General features: G+C 48.3%; 1 protein-coding gene across 1 annotated transcript in view; it reads left to right on the plus strand.

The window, feature by feature from the left end:
• ADAMTS9 (ADAM metallopeptidase with thrombospondin type 1 motif, 9) overlaps nucleotides 1-12,381 on the plus strand; it is an 88,936-nt gene extending 76,555 nt beyond the window's left edge. Inside the window, exons 31-39 of the mRNA XM_009883624.1 lie at nucleotides 1,738-1,908; nucleotides 3,417-3,611; nucleotides 5,531-5,663; nucleotides 5,910-6,004; nucleotides 6,164-6,258; nucleotides 6,353-6,486; nucleotides 7,914-8,005; nucleotides 10,055-10,159; nucleotides 12,292-12,381. Of these exons, the coding sequence (XP_009881926.1) occupies nucleotides 1,738-1,908; nucleotides 3,417-3,611; nucleotides 5,531-5,663; nucleotides 5,910-6,004; nucleotides 6,164-6,258; nucleotides 6,353-6,486; nucleotides 7,914-8,005; nucleotides 10,055-10,159; nucleotides 12,292-12,381 (1,110 nt within the window). The remainder of the gene's footprint in view (nucleotides 1-1,737; nucleotides 1,909-3,416; nucleotides 3,612-5,530; nucleotides 5,664-5,909; nucleotides 6,005-6,163; nucleotides 6,259-6,352; nucleotides 6,487-7,913; nucleotides 8,006-10,054; nucleotides 10,160-12,291) is intronic.
• Nucleotides 12,382-26,635: the final 14,254 nt, after the last annotated feature.

A 26,635-nucleotide genomic window follows, 5' to 3' on the forward strand; every position in this document is an offset into this window, starting at 1 on the left:
TAGCAGGGTTCACGCCACCCCTGAAAGGTGCCGCTCAGGGAAGCTACATGATGATGGAGAGTTCGTGACGCCTTATTCACACGCAATAACCCCCTTTCAGTTTTTACTTATGTAATAGGGAGATATCAGAGAAGGGCAAATACAGCACAGTTTGTTTGCTCCCTGGGGAAAATCACACTCCAGCAAATTCCTCCAGCCCCCATAGGATCGCTGTGTTTTGGCACAGACCTAGAAGGCGCTTCCACTCCGAGGTCTTAAAGCAAGAGAGTAAATAAGGTTGAAAGCACACGAAGCCCTTGGGGTCTTTTGGCAGACTGCGGATTTTGCAATGTTGACTGTTGCCTAAGAGCTCCTAAGTTATTCCTTCAGAATAAATGCTGCTTTGTGGGGCCGCCTCTCCTTCCCTGTCCCCCTCCGCTTTGCTCCGTTACTAAATATTTACGATGAACGTGACGTTGTGCTCGCCACGGCTCTCCTAGTTTGATGCTCCTGCCACGAGTTGATCTGATTTTTCAGAGTTCTCACATAATTTGCAATCTTGGTTCTGACAGCTAATTACAGAAATGGGGGCCTGACAGTGCCCGCGTTTCACAATTAGGTGAACCCACTAAGATCTCGCTAATTGTGGGCCAGCCAGGAGAGCAGGAGCTGCTTCAGGGAGGCTGGAAACAATGTTCGGAGGGTGAGACTCTAACTGGATTAAACTGGCACGGTCCTCCAAGCCTAGGTGACTTCAAACGGTGTTTCTGTACAGATAGGGATGGTCTGATTGAATGTTTTATCCTTTTCCTTAGGGGAAGACATTTCCTTCACGTTATATAAAATGATTATTTTCATGCATTTTTCTCCTTGTTAATACAGTTAGTTGAAAGTGTTAGAAGTCCATTACAGGCGATAAATTCAAGAAAATGGGGTTGTACCCAGACAGCTGTTCTTACGCTGATTTATTTTGTTTTACGTGTGTTTTGTAAGATGCGCTCCGAGCACAGACCCGCTCCCAGGAGCAGCCGGGCGGGTTTTTCCAAGATGAGCAGAGAAACAACTGAGTCCTTAAAGTCTCCAGAAGCCCCCGGGGAGCAGTTGTACTCGGCTAGCGGGTGTTACTCTTAATATCGGGCAGGGCAGTATTTAAAAGAGAATAAACCCATAGGGCCCCCTGCGCTGCAGCGGCTGCAGAGATGTGTCCCCACGCCATGCCAGGGCAGAGCGCTGCTGCTCGCCCGCTGGCAGGGACCAGGCATCCCTGCTCCCCATCCCACAAGCCACAGCTAAAGGTGTGTATTTTGGAAGGGGGATGGCTGGGTTGTCGTTCTCCAAGCAGCTGTGTTTACTAGGGGCTGAAATGATGGGGGTTGGTCCCTTTCTTTGCCCCTTGCCTTGTCTCCTGGCCCGGCATGCCCACCCCCGCATCTCCTGGTCCCATCACAGCTGGACCCCACATCCACCCCATCCCAATACCTGCTGCCTCGGTTTCGCCTCTCTCCCTGCGCCTGTGGTTTGGCTTGATACCTCCAGAGGATGGGTAAATTTGTCACTAGATGCTCCCGCAGCACCTGGCACGGCGAGGCTCCGGTCTCAAATTAGCCCTCAGGTGATACCAACAAGAGATGCCAAACAGGGGGCACAGAGCCACCCCCTCACTGGGGCCGCTGGGAGGAGGGCTCGCTCACTTTGCAGATGCCGATTAATTAGCTGAAGTCCCTCGGGAGTTGCATGAGCTGTTGTTTTCGCAAACAGTGCATGAAGACGTGCGGGGAGGCGTCTCGGTACCGCAAAGTGGTGTGCGTGGATGAGAACAAACGGGTGCAGAACAGCGGCTACTGCGACGCCAGCAAACGGCCCCCCGAAATCGAGAGCTGCGGGCTGCCGCCCTGCGAGTACGTCTGGATCACCGGGGAGTGGTCGGAGGTGAGTCCCCATCCCCGTCCCCGTACAGGGACCGTGCCACCGGCCACCCGGCTACCCTCTCCTCCTCTCACCACTGGCCTCGCTGAGATATTGCAACCCAAATCGACAGTGGCAGGGCAGAGCTGTGTGGTTTAATTATTATTTTTTTGGTTTGTTTCTGTGTGCAATTTCCCCTCTGGAGAGAAAGGCGTAGGGCTGTGGGAGAAGACCAGGATATTAAAGACTAAACGCTGGTGTGCTCAGAGTCCTAGCTAATATCTAGAGGCAATTTTCTTCCAAAGCACATGGCGTGCAGCAGGCACCCTCTTTGGGTTTGTGCCATTTTATTTCATTTATTTATTTATTTTGTTTTATTCCCATCCCCTCCCGAGAAGCTACGGGGCCCCACGAGCTGTGCAAGGGTCCGGGTGAGCATCCGGGGGGAAAGGCGAGCCTGGATGTGACCGTGGGGACACGTCCTTCCTCGGTGCCGTCTTTGGCAGGAGCAAGGACCTGGCGTGAGCGAAGGCAGCAAGTTCGCCCTCGTGGCTGGGCGAGGGCTCGGAAAGGAAAATAGATAGTTTTCTTTGCGGCAAGCGCTGCATGCGGGAGGACCTGGGCTAATCTCAGCCTGTTTCCTTCCACAAGTCTGCAGAAGGATCACTTTCCACTTAGAGGAACAGCAGAGGGAAATGACAAGGCAGCTGCTGACACAGTGCTGATTAAAAAGGAAGAACACGAAAAGGGAAAAAGGAAAACATGCCGGGATTGAGGGGGAGGAGAGACAAGCCACCCGAGATAGTGCAGGAGGGAGAAATGTGGAGAGATGAGAATTTCTCAGGGTAGCCTGGTCTCCTGGGTAGTGTCCTAAGAGAAACATTAGGGTGCCTGTGAAGCTGGAGCCCTGGCTGCCTCTTGTCCAGACACCCTCTACCCACTCCCACTGCCTGTGGCCCCCTGGGAGCACTTGGACCCATGAAGACGAGGAGGTGGGTGAGAGCTCATGGAGCTGGAGCTCAGCTCGCCCCAGCTCCCACTCAGCATTTTGGTGAGGAGGGCAGAAGCACTTTGCCCTCTGATTACAAGGAAAACCTTCCCTTTCTTCCCGTTGCTGCCAAGTACCTGCAATTCAGGGTCAGTCTTGACCGTTTTCTTTCTCTGTCCATCCTATGGGGGGGGAAAAAAAAAAAAAAGAAAACCCAAATAATAGAGGCGTTTCTGAGTTCCCAAGGATCTTCTGTTCCTTTATTGGCCCTTGGGGAGGGATAACTTGTGCCCGGGAGCCAAGTGGGAGCGGGGGGTCCTGGACCAGCTATAGGGCAGCAGAGGGAGGAATTGGGTTCTCAAAGACAGTGTTGGGGGCCAGCCCACTTGTAGCCACTCACAATACCCGTGGCTGTCTTAAATAGTTACTAGTGATCCCTCAGAGCAGCTTGCCGTGTTAAAAGCTGGTAAGGCTGCTTTTCCTCCCCATTTTGGGCAGCCTTCCCAAAGCGTGCGGTGCTGACAGGCGCTTCCTCTGCCCGCAGTGCTCCGTCACATGCGGGAAGGGATACAGGCAGCGCCTGGTGTCCTGCAGCGAGATTTACACCGGGAAGGACCACTACGAGTATGGGTACCAGAACACGGTCAACTGCCCCGGCACACAGCCGCCCAACATCCAGCCCTGCTACCTCGGGGAGTGCCCCGTCTCAGCATCCTGGCGCGTCGGCAACTGGGGAAGCGTAAGTTTGGCAAACTTCGTTTTTTTAACTGAAAAAAAAATTGGAACAAACTTATTTTTCTTTACACAGGGGATACAGTCCCAAGGTTTAGCATTAAGACCTGCATGAATTAACGCAGTGAATACCCTCGTGCAGCGGCAGCCCCGGTGTGTGTAGGGCTCTTGCTCCCGACTGAACCCCATCGTATCGGGGAGTCCCAGCAGCCACGAGTGGAGTCACGATCTCCGTGAAAATTTGATTGTAGCCAAAATCTGTGGCAGTGTTAAGGGTCATGCTGAATGCTTAGTCGGAAAGTGGGGTCGCTGCCAGAAAACAAGGGGTTTGAAAGCCTTATGCTAGAGTAGAGGCAGTGATGGGTAGTTGGCAGCTGGGCTTGATCCCACTTGCCCACGTGTGTGAGCAAGGTTTAGGAACCCCCCAATAGGCCAAAACACTGGTAATTGTAGCCTGAAAAGGATTTTAATTTCTTTTTCTTTCCCGTCCCCCTCCTTCTTACAAATGCTGAGACAGGGCAGGGGAAAGAACTTTGCTGTTCTGCTAAAGTTATTTGTGTCGAGCCTTTTCTGGGGCCTGAACTACAAGATCAAATTTTAGTTAAGGTGATAACATTTCACTTCTTTGGGCTTCTGACATTCTTTGAAACGTGGTGTTTCTCCCATAAATTTGATTTATTAATCCAGCTCAGGCATTTGTCAGAATTTGTCAAACCTTTACAATGCAATGAGGGTCAAGTCAAGCAAAATGTAGTGGAAGTTGTCACAGTAAATGGCAGAGCGGTTTGAAACTGAAGTTCTCCTGCACCATAGGAAGCTTCAGATCCTCCCTGCGAGTCAGGGCAGAGGACTTACAGCAAAGAGCTCAGCCTCAATTAATTGGTATTTTCCCCCAGAATTTCAGTGCAAAATGTCCAGTTCATTAGTACAGCTTCATTCCAAAGAGTATCCGTTTCAGAGAGCAAGACCTTTCTCTTCAGTTTGGGCTGCTGAATGTCCCAGTGACTGCAAAGTGCCATGACCCTTCTCATCTCTGATTTTCAAAGGGATTTAATGTAAAATAATGTAAAATACTACCATCTTTGATGGACACAGAGAGTCCTGCTCAGCTCTGTAGTTAAATTTTATGGATTTGGACCAGATAAAGAGTAAACACCAAGTTGCAAATACCATGAGCTGTTGAAGACCATGTCCTTCATGGTGCACTCCTTTGGACTAAGCATTTCTAAATGGATGAGCATCCTCATTTTCTTGGCATCCTGACCTCGTACCTGTAGAAAGAGCTGATTTTCAGTTCTCAAGTACTGAAAGAACAAATGGCGGAGGAGGAGCAAGATACTCTCACCTCCCATCGCCCGCGCTCAGCATCAGCGAGCCCGGACAAGCTGCTGCTCGGTAGGTCCAGTAAATTGTGCAATTTCATCCTTAAGATTGCCCTTGATTTGGGCTGTTTGAGGATTACCGGGTGTTTGCACAGATTTAGCCATTTTTCCAGAGGGTGAGGGGAGAGAGGGTTTGAAGGCTGTGGGGTTTTTCATGCGATTTGGTTAGAAAACAACAACCCATGTCTTGTTTGTTCAGAGGCCCCTATCAGTGTCCCAAGCAATGTCTCCCAGCCACCAGGAGAGGATTTCTACCATTCAGGCCTCCTGGTGAACATTTCTCTCTTGTACGACCTTCCTAGTGTGAAAAATAAACAATTTCACATGAGCACATGGTTCACCTTAACCAACACTGCCTCATCCTGCAAAGCGTTTAAGTGCAGAGTGAAGTTCAGTAGTCTTCCTGAAATAGCGTTGATGATAATAATGAAGGGATTAATAATCAAAGGGATTACTTGTTTGATTAAAATTAAGCCTGTGTTTGAACACTCTGGAGCCCAGAAATCCTTGAGATAAAATACGAATCTCTGCTTCTGTCTTGCAGTGCTCCGTCACCTGTGGAGTCGGAGTCATGCACCGGTCGGTGCAGTGTTTGACGAACAATGACCAGGTCAGCAGCTTGTGCCATGCGGATCTGAAACCCGAAGAGAGGAGGACATGTCACAACGTCCATGACTGTAAGTCTGCAGATTTGCACCTTCCTTTGCCTTTCTCGTGGCTTCAGCATCTGTTCCCATCAAATTCCTAGAGATGTGCAGCACTTCCAAGCATTGGGAGCCATCCAACAAAGCACTAAGTCACTTCAGGGAGACCTCTTAAAAATAAACAAGGTGGTTTTGATGCTTTAGATGCTTCACAGCGTTACAAAAAAAATGTTGACGTACAGTTGCTCAGTGACCACAAGTATTTCTGTTTTGTTTCAGGTGAATTACCAAGGAGTTGCAAAGACGTTAAACATCTCAAAGGTGTCACTGAAGATGGCGAATATTTCCTTCAAGTGAAAGGAAAGACATTAAAGGTGCATTTCAACAACAGACTGATAGTTAATGCATTTCCCGAAGGTGCAAGAGGACCCTGCGTGTGCTCTTCGCTTCCACTTTTGCGTTCTCGACCTTCAGTTTTCTCGGCCATCCCTTTGCACGTGATACCTGACAAAATTCTGGCTTCTCTCTCTCAGGTGTATTGCTCTGGGATGCAGACTGACAGCCCAAAGGAGTACGTGACCCTGGTAAATGGGGATGCAGAAAATTTTTCAGAAGTGTATGGATACAGGTAAGGAATCCCTTAATCCTGATCTTCACGGTATTTTTGTTTTCCATGGCAATATTTTCCGGTCATGAGTAGAAAGGGTTTTCTTTTGATTTAGATTGCATAACCCGACTGAATGTCCGTATAACGGGAGCAGACGAGAAGACTGCCAGTGTAGGAAAGATTACACAGCAGCTGGGTTTTCCACCTTCAGCAAAGTAAGGCTGGACCTGAACACTATGCAAATAATAAGTGAGTAAAAACAGGGCCTTGCCATTAAAAAAAATGTTTATTTTACACAAATATAGCTGTAACTACAAACAAGTAGTAGTACTCTAGTGAGCAATATTCCTGTTAAAGGCTGCTTTACACTTGGAGATTGCAACTTGAGTACATCAGAGATGCTCATACTATTTCTCTGTTATGGGAAAATATTAAGATAATCGCTGGGGCATCTGCTATGCAGAATGAATATTTGCGTGCTCCCGGCAGGCCAGTGTGTTTTCTGAAGGATTTTATTTCATTTGATCTCCTATTTTCAGACGGGACTCAGACAGAAAGCTTAACCAGGGAGGAGCTGGGCCCCATTTTACACACAGACATGTCAGGAGATCCCAGGGCAGGGTCTCCGCTGGGGTCGGCGATGCTGCTTCCTCAGGGATGGGGTGGAGGAGGCTCTTGGCAGAACCAGACCATGGGGAAATAATTTGTGCTGGGAGTGATGGAGGTGCGGCCGTGGACTTGCAGGGGAGGAGAGGGCTGTAGCTGTGGAGTGTAAGTGATACCTGGTCTCTCTGGAGCCATCCCGCCCCCGGAGAGCCCACAGCATCTCACAGGGTTATGGTTTCAGTCCCCTTGACTCCAGGGATGCTATCAGTTTCCAGCAAATGTTTTAAAAACACAGTATATTGTTGGGGGGTCATTCAGTAAATAGCAGAGATTTTTTTAGCAAATCAAAATCCTTCCTTGTAAAATGCCTCTTTATCTGATAGCATTTTTTATCACTTAATTTTCAAGCCATGATTCCTCCCAGTCTATCAATCTGTAAAAAGCTACTAATAGTCCGTAAAAGCTCCTAGGTAAAGATCTCAAAAGAACTACCCTTGGGGAATTTGATACCAGCTCCCTTTGAATTTCAAAAGGAGCTGGGCACCTACCTCTGTCAGGCAGGAGCTATCTCACATCCCCATCTAAATGAGTCTTGGTTACTTCAGGTCCCTCCGAAGCAAAATATCCTGATTCCCTTTGAAACCCCGACCCCTGGGCTGGGCAGCCAGGAGAGCACCGAGGTGGTTGTTTGCCTTCTTTTAAAAGGGGGATTTAGGAGGTCCGGTGGCCTTCTTGAAAGCGGGGCATTTTCTGATAGAGAAATAAAAACCATGGGTTCAAGTTTTATTGCGATTTATATCTAGGCCCTAAATCACCAATGCACTTATACCGAGCTGTAAATGTTGAGCATGTGAGCGTCCTGTTAAATTCAGTGCTCACATACTGGGAGTCACATGTGGGATGAATTGGGGATTTCATATTAAAAATCCAACAGATGAGGTTTTGACTCTCAAGATTAATGTATGCAACCAGCTTTAGTGAATTTAAACACTAGCAGAGTATATTTACATTTATTTTGTCTCTCTCCCTGCATATTTCTTTCTGTGTTATTCACCAACTGTTCTCCACAGCAACCGATTTACAGTTTGCACGGACACATGATGGACGACCTGTTCCTTATGCCACCGCTGGGGACTGCTACAGTGCAGCCAAATGCCCGCAGGTATTTGACAATAGCATTTCATAGGAATTGGTGCCGTTTGTTATGTTCAGGCCCTCTATTAATTACTGCTGATCACATCAGCCCAACTCCAATGAGCATCACATTCTCATCTCAGCGGTCGGAAACTTTTCCTTTTGTCCGTGCAGAAAGCACTCTCCATTTTCCATATGGGAAAATGTCAGGTTGTTATCAGACCAGTGTCGGGACTGACTAAGGGACATTCCTCAGGGCCTCAGACAGTCAACAGTAAAGGAGAAAAGGAAGAAGAAATAAGCTGTGGGAGAAGGGCTGGACTTTGCACGCATAGTTGAAGGGTAGAGGGATCGGTCCGTGTCAGGGATGGTGGAAATGCTGGGCTGGATCAGGCCATCAGGATGCCCTGGGACCCCGCCTCTGTGCTCCACAGCCTTGGATCTGCTGAAACTGCTCTTTGTGGGCGTGCAAGATGGGTGAGAGAACCCCTCTGTGGGTGGAGAAGACAGCAGACAGCCAGCAGGACTCCTGCCAAGCCAGCTCAGGGGGCAGATGGCCAAGAAGGAGAGGGGGACAGCCTTTGCAGGGCAGGAACAGGTCGGGTTTCTGCCACTGGACCGATGGAGCACAGCCATCAGAGACCACAGTGGTGCCTGCCAGCTGCTGTCCCACCATCCCCGTGACCTACTGGTTATTTTCACAGCAGCCCAGAGGGACCACCGCTCACTCCACTTCAGGGCTGGGAAAACGCTGATGAAACGAAGACAGTGCCTGCACATCGGGGCAAATCCAGCCTGGCCCAGCACTGCGAGGTGCCTGGCCACGAAAGCATAGAGCTGAGCACAGGCTAAGTCACATCTTCAGTAGCTTTGGGAGGTGATGCAGGACATCTAGCCTATTTGCTTGGAAGAAATATGCTTTCTTGAAAGTCTCTAGGAAACTAATTAACACTGTGCTACAGGTGGCTTGCTCTGTGTCCCCAGCACACCTAGTTTCTGTGGAGCTGGGAGATAATAATTGATATGTTTGGATGGTCCAAGGTATTGGGTGGACCTTACTTGCAAAGGGCATTAAGGAGGGTGTTGCAGCAGCAGACGGCAGAGGGCAAACCTCTCCATCTCCTTCCCTCCTTACTTTTGGAGCTGACACTTTTCCGCACAGCTCAGCGGCTTAGGGATTGACTTCTTACCTCGGGAGGGCTCATGAATGTTAATATCCATCCACCTGACCCAGACAGTTTGCTCCTTGCAGAAAATCCACATTCCCAAGGCAGCAAGTGCAGGCAGCAAAGCTAACAGCCATCTGGTACCACACGGCTGTGCTGGGCTGCGGGTCAGCCCGCGGATGTGGCCGAAGGATCCCTCCTTGTGTCCTCCTTGGGCAGGGCTGGAGGCTGCCGTGGGGGTAAGGGGAAGGCTGGAGGCATCTGCGTTGGATGCAGACCTAGCCCTTAGTTTTCCATCCATTTTGTGCATTTTGAGAGAGGTTGGAATGAAATGAAGGGAGTTTTTAAGAAATAAACAAATGAAAGAGTTTTGATTTTACTGAAGTCTGGGTGTTGTTTTTTTTTTTAAAAAAAAGCCTAGTGGAAAGTAAGGAAAATAAGGACAAGTGTGCCCTCTCCAGTTGAGGAGGGAGCAGCGAGAGTGGCTGCAGCGCATCCCTGGGGTACCTTTCCCATCAGCTGCTGGAGCATGTCAGGCTCCGCAGTTTGCCATGGAAAAGCCAAGAATGCCCTCAGCTGGCAAACCGCGAAAAAGCAGTGTAAAACTGAGAAAAAGCAGTGGAAACCCAAGATAAAGCCCCTCCTTCTCTGCAGCCACCAGCGAGATGGAAATTCCTAACCCGAGACATGCTGTGATTTGTACAATATGTGCTAATCACTATCATAGAATCACAGAATCATAGAATGGTTTAGGTTGGAAAGGACCTTGAAGATCATCAAGTTCCAACCTCCCTGCCATGGGCAGGGTGGAAAAAATTGAAAATATTGCCGGCAAGATCCTGTTAGGAAAGTCACACTGTGGCAAAAGCACAGCATTTTGGGGTAACCAGGCTCGTCTGCTTGTTTTTTAGGGTCGCTTCAGCATAGACCTTTATGGGACAGGCCTGTCCTTGATGGGAACGGCAAAGTGGCTCTCGCAAGGGAATTACGCAGTGTCGGAAATTCAAAAATCCCCAGTAAGTTGTAATTTTAATTATGTTTGTACTTGCTCATGAGAAGTTTCTAATTGTTGTCTTTCATGGCAGCATCTTCTAAGTAGAAACTAACAAAAATCAAACATCTGACATCAGAAATGAAGCGTTGCCTGTAATTGTATGTGAGGTGGGGGGGGAGACGACACCTCACAGGTTTAACTTGGTTTGAGTTATTGCAATTAATTAGTGAGCCTGCTTAACCGTGAAGCTGAAAATGCTGCGTGCTGTGGGGCAGACATCTCTTTAATTAGTTGTCCGAGGTGTCCAGCGTGGAGCGTGGATCACGGGGCAGGCAGGACCAGGGCGCATGGGGTCAGAGCTACAGAGCAGGGCTCGACCTGCCGGAGAGGGTCTGGGTGCTGGGCGAGTGTGCCCCATGTAGGAGCTGTGACCAAAACGTGGCTGATAAAGTGTGGAGGACGTGGACCTTTGCAATGGTCTGGGTTTATCTCCTTGGGAGAGACCCAAGTCAGCCGAGATGTGGTGGGTCGGCGCTGCCCCACGGCTCGCTGCACCCCAGGGCACCGTCCCCTGCGGCTGCCCGTGGCTCTGCTGACCCTGCAGCCTCCGGGTAAGCCAGGCAGGCCTTCAAAATCACTCCACAACCAAATTTGAACTTATAGGGCTTAATTTGCCTGCCCATTAACCCCTCTGCCGCTGCATGCCTTCGCCCCGTTGCTCCTGTGTCATGTTCTGAAATTGGAGAAACCCAGGATGGCATTTTTGGCTGTTACTTCACGTGAGTCATCCTGATTGTCCCTGTTAAAACTCTCCGAAGGAGATGACCATAATCAGTTAACAAAAAACAATTTGCAAAGTATCTTCTCCTGTACTGCTTTCAGTCCCCCTGGCTCGGGGGAACCCCTTGAGCCCATGAGCCTCATCAGTGCTGGGGCTCTTAAAGCAGAATTAAATGCTATTGGTCTGACCATGCTGCAGCAAAGCATCCTCCAGTACAGGTAGAAGAGGACCAGCACAGCTCCCCTGTGTTAGTTCTGGCAGGTGCTTTGCTATTCTTCTCCCCTTCAGAAAGGAGAAGCCCGGGCAGCCGACTTTGGGGTTGCGGAGAGCAGACACCATCACAGCTGGAAGAATTAAAACAAACTTTAAGGGACAAGGGGTCTAAGAGACAACTCTTACCTCCATCACCCGATGGCATCTGTCAAGGGCTGTTCCAAGGGGGTAATTGCCTGCAGGAGCAGAAGAAAGAAAGGCATAGTGAGAAGAGATGATAGCAGCTTGCTGCAATCACAGATCGATAGTGTCAAGGGCAGGATGGAGCTCGTTTAAAAATAAATGCTTTGTGCAAGCTTGTCCTGCACTTCAGTCCAATTTTCTGGTAATTGAGGGTTGAATTCCCCTCAAGGACTGTCTGCCCATTGTAATGACCAAGAGGAGAAAGACTCTGCAGAGGTGGGATAAGGAAGGCCAGATGGAAGTATTAATCTCTGAAGCCAAGACTGGAGCTGCACCATGCTTGCTGGGCTCTCCTGGAGACCGGGCCAACCCCAGGACTACTCCATGTCTTCCTTTGTCTCTTCTGGCTGTGGAAATGCAGAGCTGAGAGGGGACAGCACTTCAGCAAGTGGCATAGCCTCACTCCATCTCTTTCCCTCTCCTCTTGGCTCTGGAGCCACTCCAGGCCTTTCCCTTCCAAATGGATGTTTCTTGGTACTGCCTACGACTATCCTTCCTGTGCCCTTCATGTGCTCCAGCACAGCTGAGGAGCTGTTATTTTCTAGATGGGGTTTCGCTCTTGCGTGAGCCAAGTTTTCCGCTCATTACAGTTATTCACTGTGGGGCAAATTGGAGAAAGCAGATACCCTTGAGATACCCCTCCAAATGGCCTTCTCCTTGGGCATCTCTCACTGTAATAAATCAAAACTACCCTTTCTTATTTGTGTTCACCATCTGACCTGATAGCACTAAAGGGAATTACATTTGCATACATTTAAATATAATGGTGATTTTGTAGATTGATTTAGGCATAATTTGTTTTCCTTCCAAGACGTTTTCTATTAAAAACCCTGGCTAGAATATCCCGGATCTGGCCCTTTCACAGCAGAGAGTTCCTGAGCCCTTCTGTGAGATGTTATTTCTGATTTTGCCTGCAGGATGGTACCAAAGTAGTAGGAAAATGCGGTGGTTACTGTGGGAAGTGTACTCCATCATCTGGAACAGGCCTCGATGTTCAGGTGTTATAGCGATGGTGAGTTCCCAGCTGCTTCTGCACGACGGAACTCCTTTCCTCTGAGGGTGGCAGAGCAGTGGCACAGGCTGCCCAGAGAGGTGGGGGAGTCTCCCACTCTGGAGACATTCCAAACCCGCCTGGACGCCGTCCTGTGCCACTGCTGGAGGTGCCCCTGCTCTGGCAGGGGGATTGGACTAGATGATCTCCAGAGGTCTCTTCCAACTCTGACCATTCTGTGATTCTGTGATTCTGTGATGGGAAATCTTCCCAAAAACATCCTGAAGGAGCAGATCAGGCCACGCTTGCAAAAGCACTTGTGCATTGAGTGCATCGGTGACGGCCACCCACCCCACGCAGCATCTGGGGAGCGATGGGATACTGGGCTCCCAGTCCTCCCTTCCTCCAGTAACGCTTTCGGGTATAATGCTGTCGACTGGAAACGTGCTTCCCACCTCACTGGCACCCGCTTTGGCTCTGCTCTCGTGCCCATCTCTCTAGTTACAGTTTTCAGAGGCGAAGATGATGATCAGACTCTAATGTGCACCTTGTCTGTATTTTCCAGGTTCTCGGAGAGCGGCCAACGGAGAGGAGACGGATGAAGGATAGCGATGCAATACCTCTGCCTTCCACTTTTTTATCTGTTTATGTGTGTATATAGATCGCATATTCTTAATGTACAGTATAATATTTATGTTTGGAATTATTTATTTTGATTTAATATTTTTGTACGTAAAAATCATTATATTAAGGCTGCTTTTACTATTTTTATTTTTTATTGTTAAATCCTGCAGTCAAACCACTGCATTTTTGCATACTCTACATTATATGTAGCATTATGACAAGTGATACTTTATTGTCACTGTATTCAGTTGTTTACTTTCAATCAGTAATTTTCCTTCAGTTACGGGCTGCTTTGGCCCTCTACGGTGCTACACAATCTGCATAGGGGTATTTTTGGCATTTCAATCTGTCTTTATGTAAGGAAAATAGACAAGATGTGCTTAAATTTTATTTTAGGGATTAGGCCGACAGCACTCAAGGAAAACATGACAATGAATACAGTGCTAGTTGCATTAGCAATCTTTATCTTTTAGGTATGTTTTGAATTTCACATGACCTCTGTGGCCAGTGCTAAAAGCACTGGTTTGGTGCTAACATGATATTTATTAATGCTCTGTAGTTTTAGTTAATCCGGTGCCTTTATCAGTGAAAAAGGGAAGAAAGCAGAAAAAAAAATTGCAGGCGATTCGAATAAATTAAGATTTACCCCAGGTTTAGGAAAATTCCTGCAGATGGTTCTTCAGCTTCTGCCCCTTTTTTTTTTTAGTGTAGGGCTCCGAAGTGAACTCACTTTTTTAAAAAAAAACAACACATATTTGTCTCCTGATTGCATGTGCCACTGTGCTTCCTGGCTCCATCTGGAAGCGGGGTATTAACTCATCCCAGGCAGGCTCATCAGGCCATATGTTTCCCTGGGCTGTGCGCTGAGAAGCGCTGCAGTTTCTTACGGCGCCGTTGTCACAAAATCCTAACGCCAAGCCCAAAGCATCCCCTGCCGTGCTATCGGACCGCGGGGGGCTGCGGCAGGGGGTGGGGGGACAGCACGCCCAGCCAAGCCGCCCCTTCTTCTTGGCTGGGGGACTCCATTGCGGGCACCTGCAGCGTTTCCCCGGCTTCCTACTCACTCGCGGACCATCTGCAAGGGGAGGCTTCAGCGCCGGCTCTGCCTCATTTCAACAAGATCGCTCTGTACTTACAGATAACTCTGCCCCCCCTCCCCCCTTCAAAAACAGGCTGCTTTACGCCTACTTCTATGTTGCTTCGGATCTTCCTGGTAAGGCATCTGCGCTCCTCGCCCATCCGCCATCCCGCGTACAACCAGACCTTTAGCGCTGTCTTTTTTTTTTTTTTTTTTAATATAAATTGAGGAGACGTCTCCCATAGGCGCTGAACGCGGCTGTGCGATGGCTCCCGCCTGTACATAGCCCACCGCTTGTGCCGCGCCACGTCTTCGCAGAGCTTCGTAGCACGTTGAACGGGGGTGATGTGACCAGATTATTTTTGTAGTCTATGACTATGACCCTTATCTCTTTCTCCGCAATTTTACTTAGCGATAGGAAGATGCTGCCCTTTCGCCTTACATACCGGGGCAGCCGGGAGCACAAAGTACAAGGAAAGGACGCTTTTCAGCACAAAATTGCCAGCAGTTTGGAAAACTAAAGTCTTGCAGATAAGTTTGGAAAACTAAAGTCTTGCAGATAAGTCTCGCAATTTTGGATGCCAATAGTTAACAAACGCAACCTCAGGATCTTGTGTGAGTCTCCCCGAAGGCTGTGTAATCAGTCTGTTTCAAAACAGGCGGATCAATAGCGATAAACGACCCGATCCCCGGATTCATAACCCGTGCGTGTGCCGGGCTGTTGTTCAGCCTTCAGAAGGAAACCTGTCAGGGTGACAGGCGGGGATCAGCACGTTCCCATCAGCTGGGAGACCTCTCGTGGGCGAGCAGGGCTGTGTCACAGCCCAGCAGCTCAAGAACCGGTGCTCTGCACTTATTCTGCGTGTGCCTCTGCTGCTGTTATTAATATTCAGACTTAAAGGAAAGAATGAGGCTCTTACCCATAATTTGGAGGGGGTTTTTTTTTGGCTTAATAGCGCATAAGTAGATGTGAACATATCTTAGAAAGACTATTTTTTCACCTACGTTGTGTGTCTATGCATAACAATAATAAATTCTACCATTCTGAGACAAATGCCAAAAATACCATTGCAAAGGTGGAAGAAAAGAGAAGGGAAAAAGGGAAAGGGGAAAAGGGAAAAGGGGAAAGGAGTAGTAGTGGAATAGGGATTTTTTTTAATGATAATTGCTTATGTATAACTTCTGTAGGGGAAAAGGGAAAATTGCACTATGAACTTTAGAAAGAAACAGTGGTGCTTAGAAAGTACAGGCTTATTATATTTTCTCTAATGAAGTGAGTGGCTATTTATAAAAAGAAATATTATTTTGACCTGTACACGTTCATTTCTGCCATATAGTTTCATAGCAGCTATTAACAGAGAAAGAGAAGCCTAAAAAAAAATATTAAATAAACTATAAGGGAAAAAAATGATAGAGCACTGATCCTGTGGTTCATTAATGGGCTTCATTAAATAGGAACAGACTTTGAGGACCAGAGACATTAGATATTTTTTGTTCAGGAAACAACTCTGGGTTTTGTATATCAATGCCATTATTTTTCTACAAACTGGGGGTTTTTTTGCAAGCACTTTCCTGTACAGTGTTTCTTTTCTTTCTGCTTATACTCAAAAGGAAATGAAAAGACCTGTAAGACATGTCTGTATGGTCTTTCCGCATTTGCCATCGTATTTCAATACCTGTGTGCTATTATAGAGGCAAAATACTTTGTACACAAGGGAATAATACATTGAATGGTAAACATTCCTTTCTGTGCTGGTGTTTATTTCCAAGCTTTGGGTTCCTTGTTTGATTGTATCATGCAAAAAGAACGAGGGAAGGCAATAATGTTGTTTATATGGAGCCCTGCCCCAAGCCCACATTGGAGTCTGTGGACCAGGGACCATCTTGGAGAATGGCCATGGCCGTCCACTCGTGTCCTGCCGGTCGGATGGACTGATGCTCCCCAATTTCTGTCTGGGAGAGGAGTGCCCCGAGGTACAAAACATACCCAAGCACATGTCAGAGGTGCCCTGTGCACTACTCGGATGTGCCTGGTGACCGGCTGGTGCTGCCATCCCCGCACCAGGGACATCCCTGCCATGGGACGATAAGGGAGCCAAACAGGTCATTTTGCAAATGTTTGTGAGGGATGAGCTGGGATACTGGACCTTGTCCACACAGCTAGCGGTGCTATTTAAAGAAATCTGAGGGAAAAAAAATAAAAATCAGCTTTTCTAAGTTTGAAAAAATAATATCAAATATACAAGAAAATTCAGGTAGAAGAAAATTCGGTTAAAAGGGAGCCAAAATGGGGACTGGCTCCCAGGAGGGCAACCAGGTGACAAACTACAGCCAGTCTTACATCGCCCCTATCCCAGAGGCTGCAGGGAAGGGTGAAGAAGTTGCATTTTTCTGTCCTCCCTTGTACCTTCCTCTTGCTTTGCCTTGGAAAATGCAGCAGGTCTCTTAGCACTGGCAGCTCCAGCCTTTTTCAGCTTCTGTGTTTTTAATCCGAAAGGAGAGAGGATGCCTTTCTCATGCTGTCTAAAACACTGTCAGATGCAGAAAACAGAACATTCAGTATTTCAAAAGCTTGATTCTTAGTTTAAATGACCAATATCTTAAAGGTGTCTTTCCTTTCTATCATTTATCCTTAATAAATGATTACAAAGACACTAAATGTGGGCTGCTGTGGAATTAAGGCAACAGGGGGTTGGTGCACAGCTCCTGAATCCTATTTGTCCTTCCAGCCCTGATAAGGAAAGGGTCATTTTAACACTTTTGATGCTTAGGTCTGGTTATTCTATGGAAATTACAGCGCTCTTCTTCAGCCTCATTGTACAGCACATCAGGACTAATTGCTCCAGAGACAGAGGTGATTGCTTCATCTCTTCAATGTTCTCTTCTGCCCCAGTAATGGGCATTTTTTCCTCTATAGAAAAATAAAAGGCATTTTGTTGAAAACTCACATCTCAGGGAGATAGTCTTAAATGAGGACATTTGCTAGGAAGCCACCTTCTGCATAGCCATGCTTTGAAAATCATATTGAAAAATGGGGAGAGGCAGAAAAGACCAAAGAGGGCAGTCTGGGCTTGAAAGACAGTTTTCCACTGAGGCACTTCCAGACCTGGTCTAGTGGGTCTTTCCAACATGACTTCTCTTCCCAAACAGACAATTGAGGGCTGACTTAGAGAAAACATTTCTGCTGGGGGAACAGCGTTGAGGAGGGACAGTTCTCCCATCTACCAGACAAAGGCACAGCAATTCAACCCAACTCAGGAGTCCTTAACAGTTGAAGCAGCTCAGCCTACGTGGTAAGTTCTCCCATCGCTTGAACTCTTCAAATCAAGAACTCTTCAAATCAAGTCTTTTTAAGAAATGTATTCGAGTTCACCCAGAAGTCGCTAACCTTAGTAGCTGTTGGTCATTTAGCAGGAGGGGATGAGTCCCTTTGCGGTCCAAATTCCTGGAGGCACCTCTTGCATTTTGCAGGAGGAAGGAGCCGATGGACAGAAGTGGTGCCTGTCGGTCTCACTCCAGTATTTTCCAAGTGTTTTTGCCTGCGCTGGAGTAATGCAGGCAATCAGAATTGTAGCCTTCCAGAAGCAGATTTAGTTGACAAGTTTCTAACCTCTCTTTGCAATAGCGAGGTGAAGAATGCTAAGAAGTTATTTTTGGCCTTCACAGAAGACTCTGAGTTTCCACTTCAAAGTTGGCTTAATTTTTCAGCTATTTTATATTACCAAACATAAGGCACAGTTTTTGAGAAATCAAACCAAGAAGAGAATAGTGTTTTGACCTAACCCATATGCTTTTTATACTTTATTTCCTGGAGGTTTTTTGGTTTGTTTGTTCCAATTAAAAAAAAAAACAAACAAAAAAAAAACAAAACACCACAACAAACCTGTGAAATTTTCCATGAAATGACTTCTGCCTCTCTAGTTATAAATATTATTTCTGAAGTGTTTGGAGACATGATCTGTTGACTGTAAGCACAGGGAGATCTGATGTAGGTACCATTTTAAGCCAAGAGAAGGTAGAAATACATTTCTCCTTTGCAAAGCTGATTGAGGTCCTTCAAGGCAGTGGCTGGATATGAAGCGCAGAGGCTGAGGCCATGCACATCAGCCCAGTTCCACTGGGAAAAGCTCAGTTCTGCTGGGAGTATAAAAGCCCAAATGGTTTCCACATTACAGCTCCTCGCAGGCTCAGGCACATGCCGAGCTTTAATGCTCCTGCTCAATCTGAGCTGCCAGCAGTGATATCAAGCTGTAGCTACTTAAACATTTGTTGGTAGTCGGTGTCTCCATCTCCGAGAAGACAGCGTGAGGAGAAGAGCCAGAAGTCTGGAGTAATCCCTGAATACAAACGCCTTTGTACGCAGGGCAGAGGGTGCAGGGGGAGGCAGGCCTCTGCCTATTTTCTCCCTTAAAATCATTTCTTGGCTCCATTCATATGCTTATAATTTCTTCATTCTTCTTTAATCTGTGACTACGTTTCAGGCGAGCAATTAAATTAATCAGGTCTTTGCAGCATTGTCCTTTACTAATCCATCCTCGCTGCCTTGCTGACCTTTCTCTTTGAAGCTGTTCACAGCTCACAGCCTGCCTGCCCCCACCCCCACGCAGAAAGGAGCATTTGCTGTGAAACGCTTTAATTGCTCCCACTCGCGGTAGCAGGGAAAGCAGGGATGGCTCCCTGCGAACTGGCAAGAGCAAACGCACCCGGGTTAGACCTGTGGTAAAGGTCTTCGTGAGTGGCAAATATGAGCGGGGGGCTTATTCTTGCCCATGCCCGTGTAATTCCCCCCAGCAGGCGTGAGCGCAGCCGCCTGCAGCAAAGGATGCGAGCAGGTACCAGATGCTGCCAGAGGCTGGAGCTCTGGCCTCATGCATGGCTTGGGCTCCCCGGATGAAGTTGTCTCAGCTGCAGGTCTCAGGTTTGGAGCAGGGGCCGGATTCGTGGCGCTGGGAACATGTCACGGTGCGCTTGCCCTCGAGGCTGGCGCCTTGCTGGAGCTCGGCTAGAACAAGCGCGTACCCGCGGGTGGCAATCTGCTTGGGAAAATGCAGCTACGGATGAAACGCAACGTCCTGGTTTGAGGTAAAACAGGACCGATTTTGCTCAGTAACTTCACTTCTTAGCGAACCAGCAAATAACTGAGCTCTGAAACAACCGCTTATGGCGCGGGCCAAGCTGCTGGAAGGAGGTGTAGTCCAGCGGTCGCCACAGAGTTTGCTTCCTGACAGCGGCCGGGAATAACACAGTGACTCTAAGCCTCAGGAGAGCAGAAGCCAGCGGCCTTTCTTCCCGCCCGCGCTGGGGCTCAGCTGCTGAAAGATTTTGCTGTCTTCCTCTCTCCTTCACTGCTCTCTTCCCGGGGGATCCCTGAGCAGACCAGGTCTCTTTAAAGCCAGGTGTCTCGGGGGACAATCCGCCCGGATCAGCAGCACAGATGATCTAAAGAAACCTCAGCCATGGGCATTACACCTGCTGACTCTCTCTTGAGCTTCTGTCCCCATCCAGGTGGGGCAAATCATGGAATAGAATCATAGAATCCTTTTAGTTGGAAGAGACGTTTAAGATCACCAAGTCCAACCGTTAAGCTAGCACTGCTAAGTTCCCACTAAACCATGTCCCTAAATGCCACGTCTACGCGTCTTTTAAATTCCTCCAGGGACGGCGACTCAACCGCTTCCCTGGGCAGCCTGTTCCAATGCTTGATAACCCTTTCGGTGAAGGAATTTTTCCTAATATCCAATTTAAACCTCCCCTGGTGCAAGTTGAGGCCACTTTCTCTTGTCCTATCGCCTGTTACTTCGGAGAAGAGACCCACCTCGCTACCACCTCCTTTCAGGGAGCTGTAGAGAGCGATAAGGTCTCCCCTCAGCCCCCTCTTCTCCAGGCTGAACAACCCCAGTGTAGAGATGCTGCCTTTCAGACACATTTTTTTTAGAGATGTTCCCAAATTCTGCCCACTGAATTGCACAAAGTGGGGTGTCTTAAAGTCCTTCCAACAGCTCCTTCCAACCTCTACAGCTTCATCCCGCTCTACGTGGAAAAGGCAGCGGGTGTGCCTTGTGCTGGTGCGTAGCTCACCTGGAATAACCCCCGAGAGCTGCACGCTTGCCGCGGGAGAGGCTGCCTTCCCTAGGTGCCCGAGATAATCTGATAATACCCTCCTCTTCATCAGCTTTCCTCCACATTGTGCAAGTGGTAGGTGAAGCTTCCCAGATATGACTCGCATTCAGATTTCAGCAAACGCTTTTTCCCATTCGATCATTCCCAATGGCCTGAGCCTTTCAAGAGCCTAAATGTAGGGAAGCATTTCAACTGGGAGTATCGGAAGCTTTAGACAGTAAGTAGGTCCTGGGCTGTTTGCCTTGGCCAAAGAACTGGTATTTCCAGGAGGTGAAAATAGCACAAATGTAAAATCTGAGAAAAATCACGGCCAGAAGAGAAACCATTTCTGGCATCTTAGGGACCATAGACACAGTTTTCTGAATTTTCCCCTAGAGCAGCTACCTACCTTCTGCCTGATTGGAGCTGCCGCCCTGCCACAACCACTGGCAGTCTGCTTTTCTCGGGTATCTCACTCCCCTAATTATCAGCAGGTTTCAATCATGTGATACGGGAAGAAAAAGGCAATTTTGTTTTCCCCTAATGAGAAGAGACAATAAAGCGGCTTTAAAAAAAGTAAATAAAAGCACCTTTCCCACCTGTGGGATGGCAAATGCATAATTAATGTGAAGGACAGAACAACATCTGTGATGCTTCCAGAGTTGGATGGCTTTACTCCCGACAGCTCACCTCCTGCCTTGGCTGCTGACACTTGTATCTCTGCAAATCACCCCAAAGAGGTTTGTTTTTTTCTTATTTTCAGGAATGGTCCTGCAAAGTAAAAGTAGCATGGAAGGAGTGCGAATTTACAGCGTAAAGCAAATAATTCTGCTGGATCGCAAGAGAGCTCGAGGGAGCGAGGGAGGGGTAGCAGAAAATTACTTGTTGCTATAGCGCAGGGAGGTTTTGTGCAAATTGGCAGAGCCCCACTTGATTGCTTTGTTTAGCCTCAAATTGAGAAGCATTAAGGAACTGCATGAACCAGGGCCATCTACCACCCACCTCTCCTCAAGGAGAGGCGAGGTAGGGCTGCGCCTGGGGAGTCTGGAGCTTGACAGCAAAGAAATCCAGTTCTGGGAAAAAGCTGCAGCCCTGTCATTTCGGGGAGTGAGTAACAGCCTGCAAGGACGAGGAGAGGGCCTGGAAGAGGAGCAGGAGAGAGGGGAGCGGGACGGCAATCAGGATGCTCTCAGTGCCCGGCACAGCCCGCATCCCAGTGCTGACACATCACTTCACTGGAACCAGAGGCTGGAGGAGCCCAGGGTCCCTCCAGCACCCCAGCGGTGCCCATCCTGCCCAGTTACAGAGGGGCTGAGCCCTTTCTTTTTGGGGGGATAAGCTTTATTTATCCACTTGGCTCTGCATTTCATAGCAGGTGCTGCTCTCCACAGAGTGGGACTAGGCTGCAAGTTTTTATTGGTGTGGACTCCAACTCCCAAATGCTATTTACGGGGAAATTGAAGACCGCCTTCAAAATTAACAATAGATGGCTATAAATCTTACTCGGTTACCTAGCAACTAACACAATAAAATACTAAGGTTAAAAGGAGAAGGGTTATTTGGAGATACCTTGGGGAGTACATAATGGCCATTTGCATTCCTGGGTGGGAGGACCAAAAAGAAATAATCCTGGGATATTTACAAATTACTGTATTGATGAAGGAAAAAAGGTGAAATTACTCAGTGCGGCTTTAATCAAAATACCTCAGAACTGACAAATCTAACAAAAAAAATAGTAGTCAAATGGCTGTGATAAAGAGCACTTGGAAAATGTATGGCGATCTGCAGAAATGATGGAAGGGTTTTGTTAAGTTGCTAAGCCCACTTTGTTACTGTTTCTGACATCTGAAGTGTGTGTACCGCAGACTAACAGTGTAATAAATGTTCAAAGTGAATTCGGCCGGTATGTGCCTGATGGAATATGCCCTAGAAAAACCTACGCAGTGCAAAAAAAATTTAAAACTGAAGTAACATAGCATGATTCATCCCGGCCTGGGTTCCTGTTATGCACAGCACAGATTGAAATTCCATATCCCCACCTCAAACTGGCGTTTATGCACAGTCTTTTCTGCCTGCAGTAATTACAAATCTCGAAGCCGGAATGAGCGGAAACACTGAATTGTTTCCCTCCTAAAAGACCCTCATGAGGGCATGTTTACCCAGGAAGGAGCAGACTTGGTGGAAGAACTATGCAGTAAAATAGCTGCCTGGTCCCCACCACGCTCCTTCAGCAGCTGTGGCACTTAAGAGGTATTTTTTAAGCCGTCCTTTTGTTGTTGAAAGGCTTCAGACAATAACTGCCTAATAACAGTCAGACGTTTGTTACCTTCAGGGTACTAGATGGCAACAGGATCATGTTGAGTTGCAATTCACCTGCACGGGCTGCTGGCAGGAGGAACCACGAGGGGACTGACTCGGTCCATAACAGCCAAATTCACCTTGACATCGCACAGGGGAGGAACGTATGGGTCCAGACGGCAAAATGAAAGCTGCTTTCTGCCTTACTGCAGTGTTGTCTGTAGTGGTACTGCTGCCCCAGTGCTGGCAGTAAGGGCTGGACCATAGGAGGCACAGGGGTGTCAGAGCTGATGGAGGGATGCTAAGAGCTTTCTGCAGGTATTTTGGAGGTGATTTCCTAACATAAGGTGTGGTTTGCAGGACAGAAGAGCTGGGGACACTTCCCTGGAAAGACTAGCAGACTTTCCTGGCTCTGTACACAGAAGCCTTGTGTCTGCCAGCTAACTCCCATCCAGAAGTGCTGGACCAGAGCTTGAGGCAGAGACTGCATGGTCTTTGGTGGTACAAGTTGTCCCCATATTTCCCATCTGCTAGTTGCAGCTACTGCTGCGGACCTGCAGGTCCTCTTCCTGGCTGGCAAGAACTGCCCACTGGGCTTGGACACGAGTGACTTCACTGCTGCTACTGCTCAAGCTGGTGACCCAACAGTGATGGAGGTCACCAGGACAGCAGAGCCCTAATGGCATCTCCTTTCCTCCACCTGCAGCAGTGGGGCACGCGACAAGATGAGACTCGGCAGAGCTGCGAGGTTGGGCACATACCCTGGGACCAGGCAAGCAGAACAGCTCTGCAGCAACATGGGCTGCTTCTTTCCACCCAGAAGCTGAATTTGCTTGAAGAAATGCATCTATATGAGCAGGAGGTGTAGCATATTGGGCATGTTGGACTTCTAGATGGTCACAGGGCTTGTGACCAGACCCGCGGAGCCACGATGGCTAATGCGGCCTGGGTACACTGCAGCCATTGCAGTGCCTGCCCTGCACCCAGGGCTGCTTCCCTGCACGGATCCCACATCAGCCTGTGCACCACCTACCCCTTAGTGGGAACGAACACAGGAGCTGTATTTTACCATTCCCTGACCTCATGATTTTATTCGTAATTTTTTCTGTAATATCAGGTACAACAGGGAGCAGGAAAAGAAGAACGTTTCTGTCATTTCCCTCCTCTTGGCCATCCATAACTTCAAAAGGGAGCTGGGTCCTTCTCAGGGTGCATGAACGGAGAAAACTGGGTTTTAAACTGGTTTAGTCATGAGAAGGGCTGGAAGAAGTGTCATTTCTTGGTATGTTTGGTTGAAACAGAAATGGGAGGGGAAGATGACGTATGGAACAATTTAAGTGACAGCAGAAACAATAATTTGTCAGACAAACTGTCTGGCATGTATTATCCATGTGTGCCTGTTTCTGAGCCTATTTGACAGCAGTATCTGACACCCCCCACCTCCAAGCTGAGTCTGTCTCCTCTGGAGAGGAAGATGTATGTGTTCATAAAACCAAAAAACATAAAAACCCCTTTTGAAAGTGCCTCTCGTAGTAGCACAGGTAGGGCTGGAGCTGTGTTGCTGTCCCCTGCCCACCCAGCCAAGCCAGGATGTGTGCATCATCCCCTTTGAACATGGTGAGAACAAGGGAGTGGGAGTTTATTTCCTGAGAGAGCTTTACTCTTGGCAGCTTTTCTGGGGGAGGAAAGAGAAGAGGAGCGTTCAGGCCAGTGAGATAATGTTTCCCCTCCCTTTCCCAAATACATCCCTGAGATGATGTTCTGGCCTGGCTGTCTCCTTATGTCGATGTAGCATCTGAGCATCCCTAAAATGTGGATTGAGTCCTCCTGACTAGCCCTTCACTTGTCCTGGATGTCTTGGGCCAGAGGGAAACTGCTGTCGCCGTGAGATGTTTAGATGCCCAGGAGTCACTAAGGACCTGACTCCATCGGGGGTCTTTGGCACCTGAATATTTTTATGGATCTGGATGTACGTGATGTCCCCAGCTCCCCCTGCAGCCACACCAGGCCAGAAGCAGTGAGAACCCCTCTTATCTGCATCTTCTGAACTCCCAGGCTGAGCCCTCATCTTCTCCCTCCTTTCGAACACGCGAGTGCAAGTCTTGATGCTCAAAGCCTTCCCTGCCTTTTGCCTGTGTATTGAGGAGTCGCCCACCAGCGTCTGCAGCATCTCCTGAAATGGGGCAGGCGGATACAAGCCATACAAGGTGGCGGGCAAGTTTAGTGGCCTCATGGAGAGGCTGGGATGGAGGGAGGGGACCAACTCGCCTTGTTTTAAGAAGCCGTGTAGGACTTGCCTCTTCATCAGAAGCCTGGAGCTGTGATTCAGCACAGCCACACCTCCGAGGAATTTACCCTCCAACTTTGACTTACTTTTGCTGTTTTAAACTTATAGCAGATATACTCACCAGCCCTGTTATTGAGGGCACACAGCATCTCTTGCAACAGCAAAGCAATTAAGAAGGATTTGCAGGTCACCTTTAAAGCATTTCCCACAGCACGTTGAGTCTTGCTGTAAGTCCTGTATCCAATAACGCTTTTATTTCAGCAGTTTTAATTGGAGTTTTAAACATTCCGAATCTTATGCAAGGCACCAAAAATGCTGGAGAATTTCAGGCCCTCTCTTGCATGATGCTCGTTCCCTGAAATCCTGTTGACCTTCAGTAGAGATAACAGTATCACAGCACCTTAATATTACTGTATCTGACATTAGACACAGCTTATAGGGATGTTTTAATGTCAGGTCAAACCCCAGTCTGCAACCAGTTGCCCACCATGTGATGAAACCTGTGTGTATCTGGAGAGATCGCCTCCTCCCCCGAGAGTGTCTAACATATTCGTGCACCACTGTATGAGCTGGAAACTGGGAGAGAAACCGAGAAGGAAAATGATGAGGAAATTTGGCAGAAGGGAGCAATGGAGGGAAGCTGGAGGGTTTTGCAAGGGTAAAAATAGCAACCACAGAAAAATAGAGCAGGGAGGGATATCAGTATTTTCTCACTGACATGAAGAAAGGCAGTGAAAAAGAAGGAAAATTTTCTCCATGATAAAATTCCCTGGATTTTTTGTTTTGGTTGGGGTTTCTTTTGTTTGTTTGCGGGGTTTTTTGTTTTGTTTTGAGTTGTGGGGTTTTTTTTAAGAAAGCCCAGCATTTACAGGAGGAAAGAATGAAAATCTCCCTGAAACTTTTTGCCTGAGACTCTTCAAAAGGCAACCACATGGCTCCCAGCCTCATTTCCCTCTCCTGGAGACAAAGATACAAGTGAAAAATTGACAAAAATGAGAACTGATTAAATGAAAAAAAAAATTATCAAAGCGTTACGGTTTTAACCAGCTGTGAGGGAGCAAGGCAGAGGAACAAAGAGGCAGGGAAGGAGGGGAAGGACATGACAGGATCTGTGAACAACCACAACCACGGGGTGAAGCTGTGAAATGCTAATGGCAAAGCTGCTCCTTCCCCAGTGGGGACATGTTTCTGAGGACCCCCGTGCTCCGCGAAGCGTGTTGGCTCTTCCCCCTTCTCCCTGTGCGTCGTTTTGCTCTGCCTTGCGCCAGATGTGCTGTTTGATCGCAAACCCCATGGGGTACAGGCTGGCTGTTGGCCGTGGGGATCCCTTTGTAGCCCACTGTATACATGACAAGAGCAGGCTGATGTGTGGGTTGCCCCACGGCTCCTGGGCCCATCGTTCCTGGCCCAGCTGGCCCACGTGTAGCTCTGGAAGGACCGTGAGCTCTGTGGGTGTAACAGGTACCTCGTGTCCCAGCTCAGCATCTCAGGCTGCAAATGTATTTCACATCACTGTGTTTCTCCTGCACGCTGCTCATGTTTGCGGACTAACTCTGTTCTCCGTGACGGGGGGAACAGCAGCCCAGCAGGAACCCGGGCTGTTTGCTCCCTGCCTTTGCCTATGCCGGTAAAATCCCCCGCGCAGCGAAGGCTGCAGCGAGCTCAGAGCTGTAACTTCAGCGTGTGCCCCTTCAGCACTCCACAATCCCACCTCTGCTCTTCCGGAGCTCAGGTTTTTTTTCATTAACACCCGTGCTCTGGAGCGTTAGGAGCGCACTGCGCTGCCGGCCAGAGCCGGCCGGGCGCCGTGCTCCCCAGTGCGGCGGGACAACAGCCCGGGGAGGGTCGTTAACTCTGAAGCGGAGTGATGACAGCAGGCGCTGG

The sequence above is a fragment of the Charadrius vociferus genome, unplaced genomic scaffold, assembly GCF_000708025.1.
Source record: "Charadrius vociferus isolate BGI_N301 unplaced genomic scaffold, ASM70802v2 scaffold324, whole genome shotgun sequence".
NCBI classification, from domain to species: Eukaryota; Metazoa; Chordata; class Aves; order Charadriiformes; family Charadriidae; genus Charadrius; species Charadrius vociferus.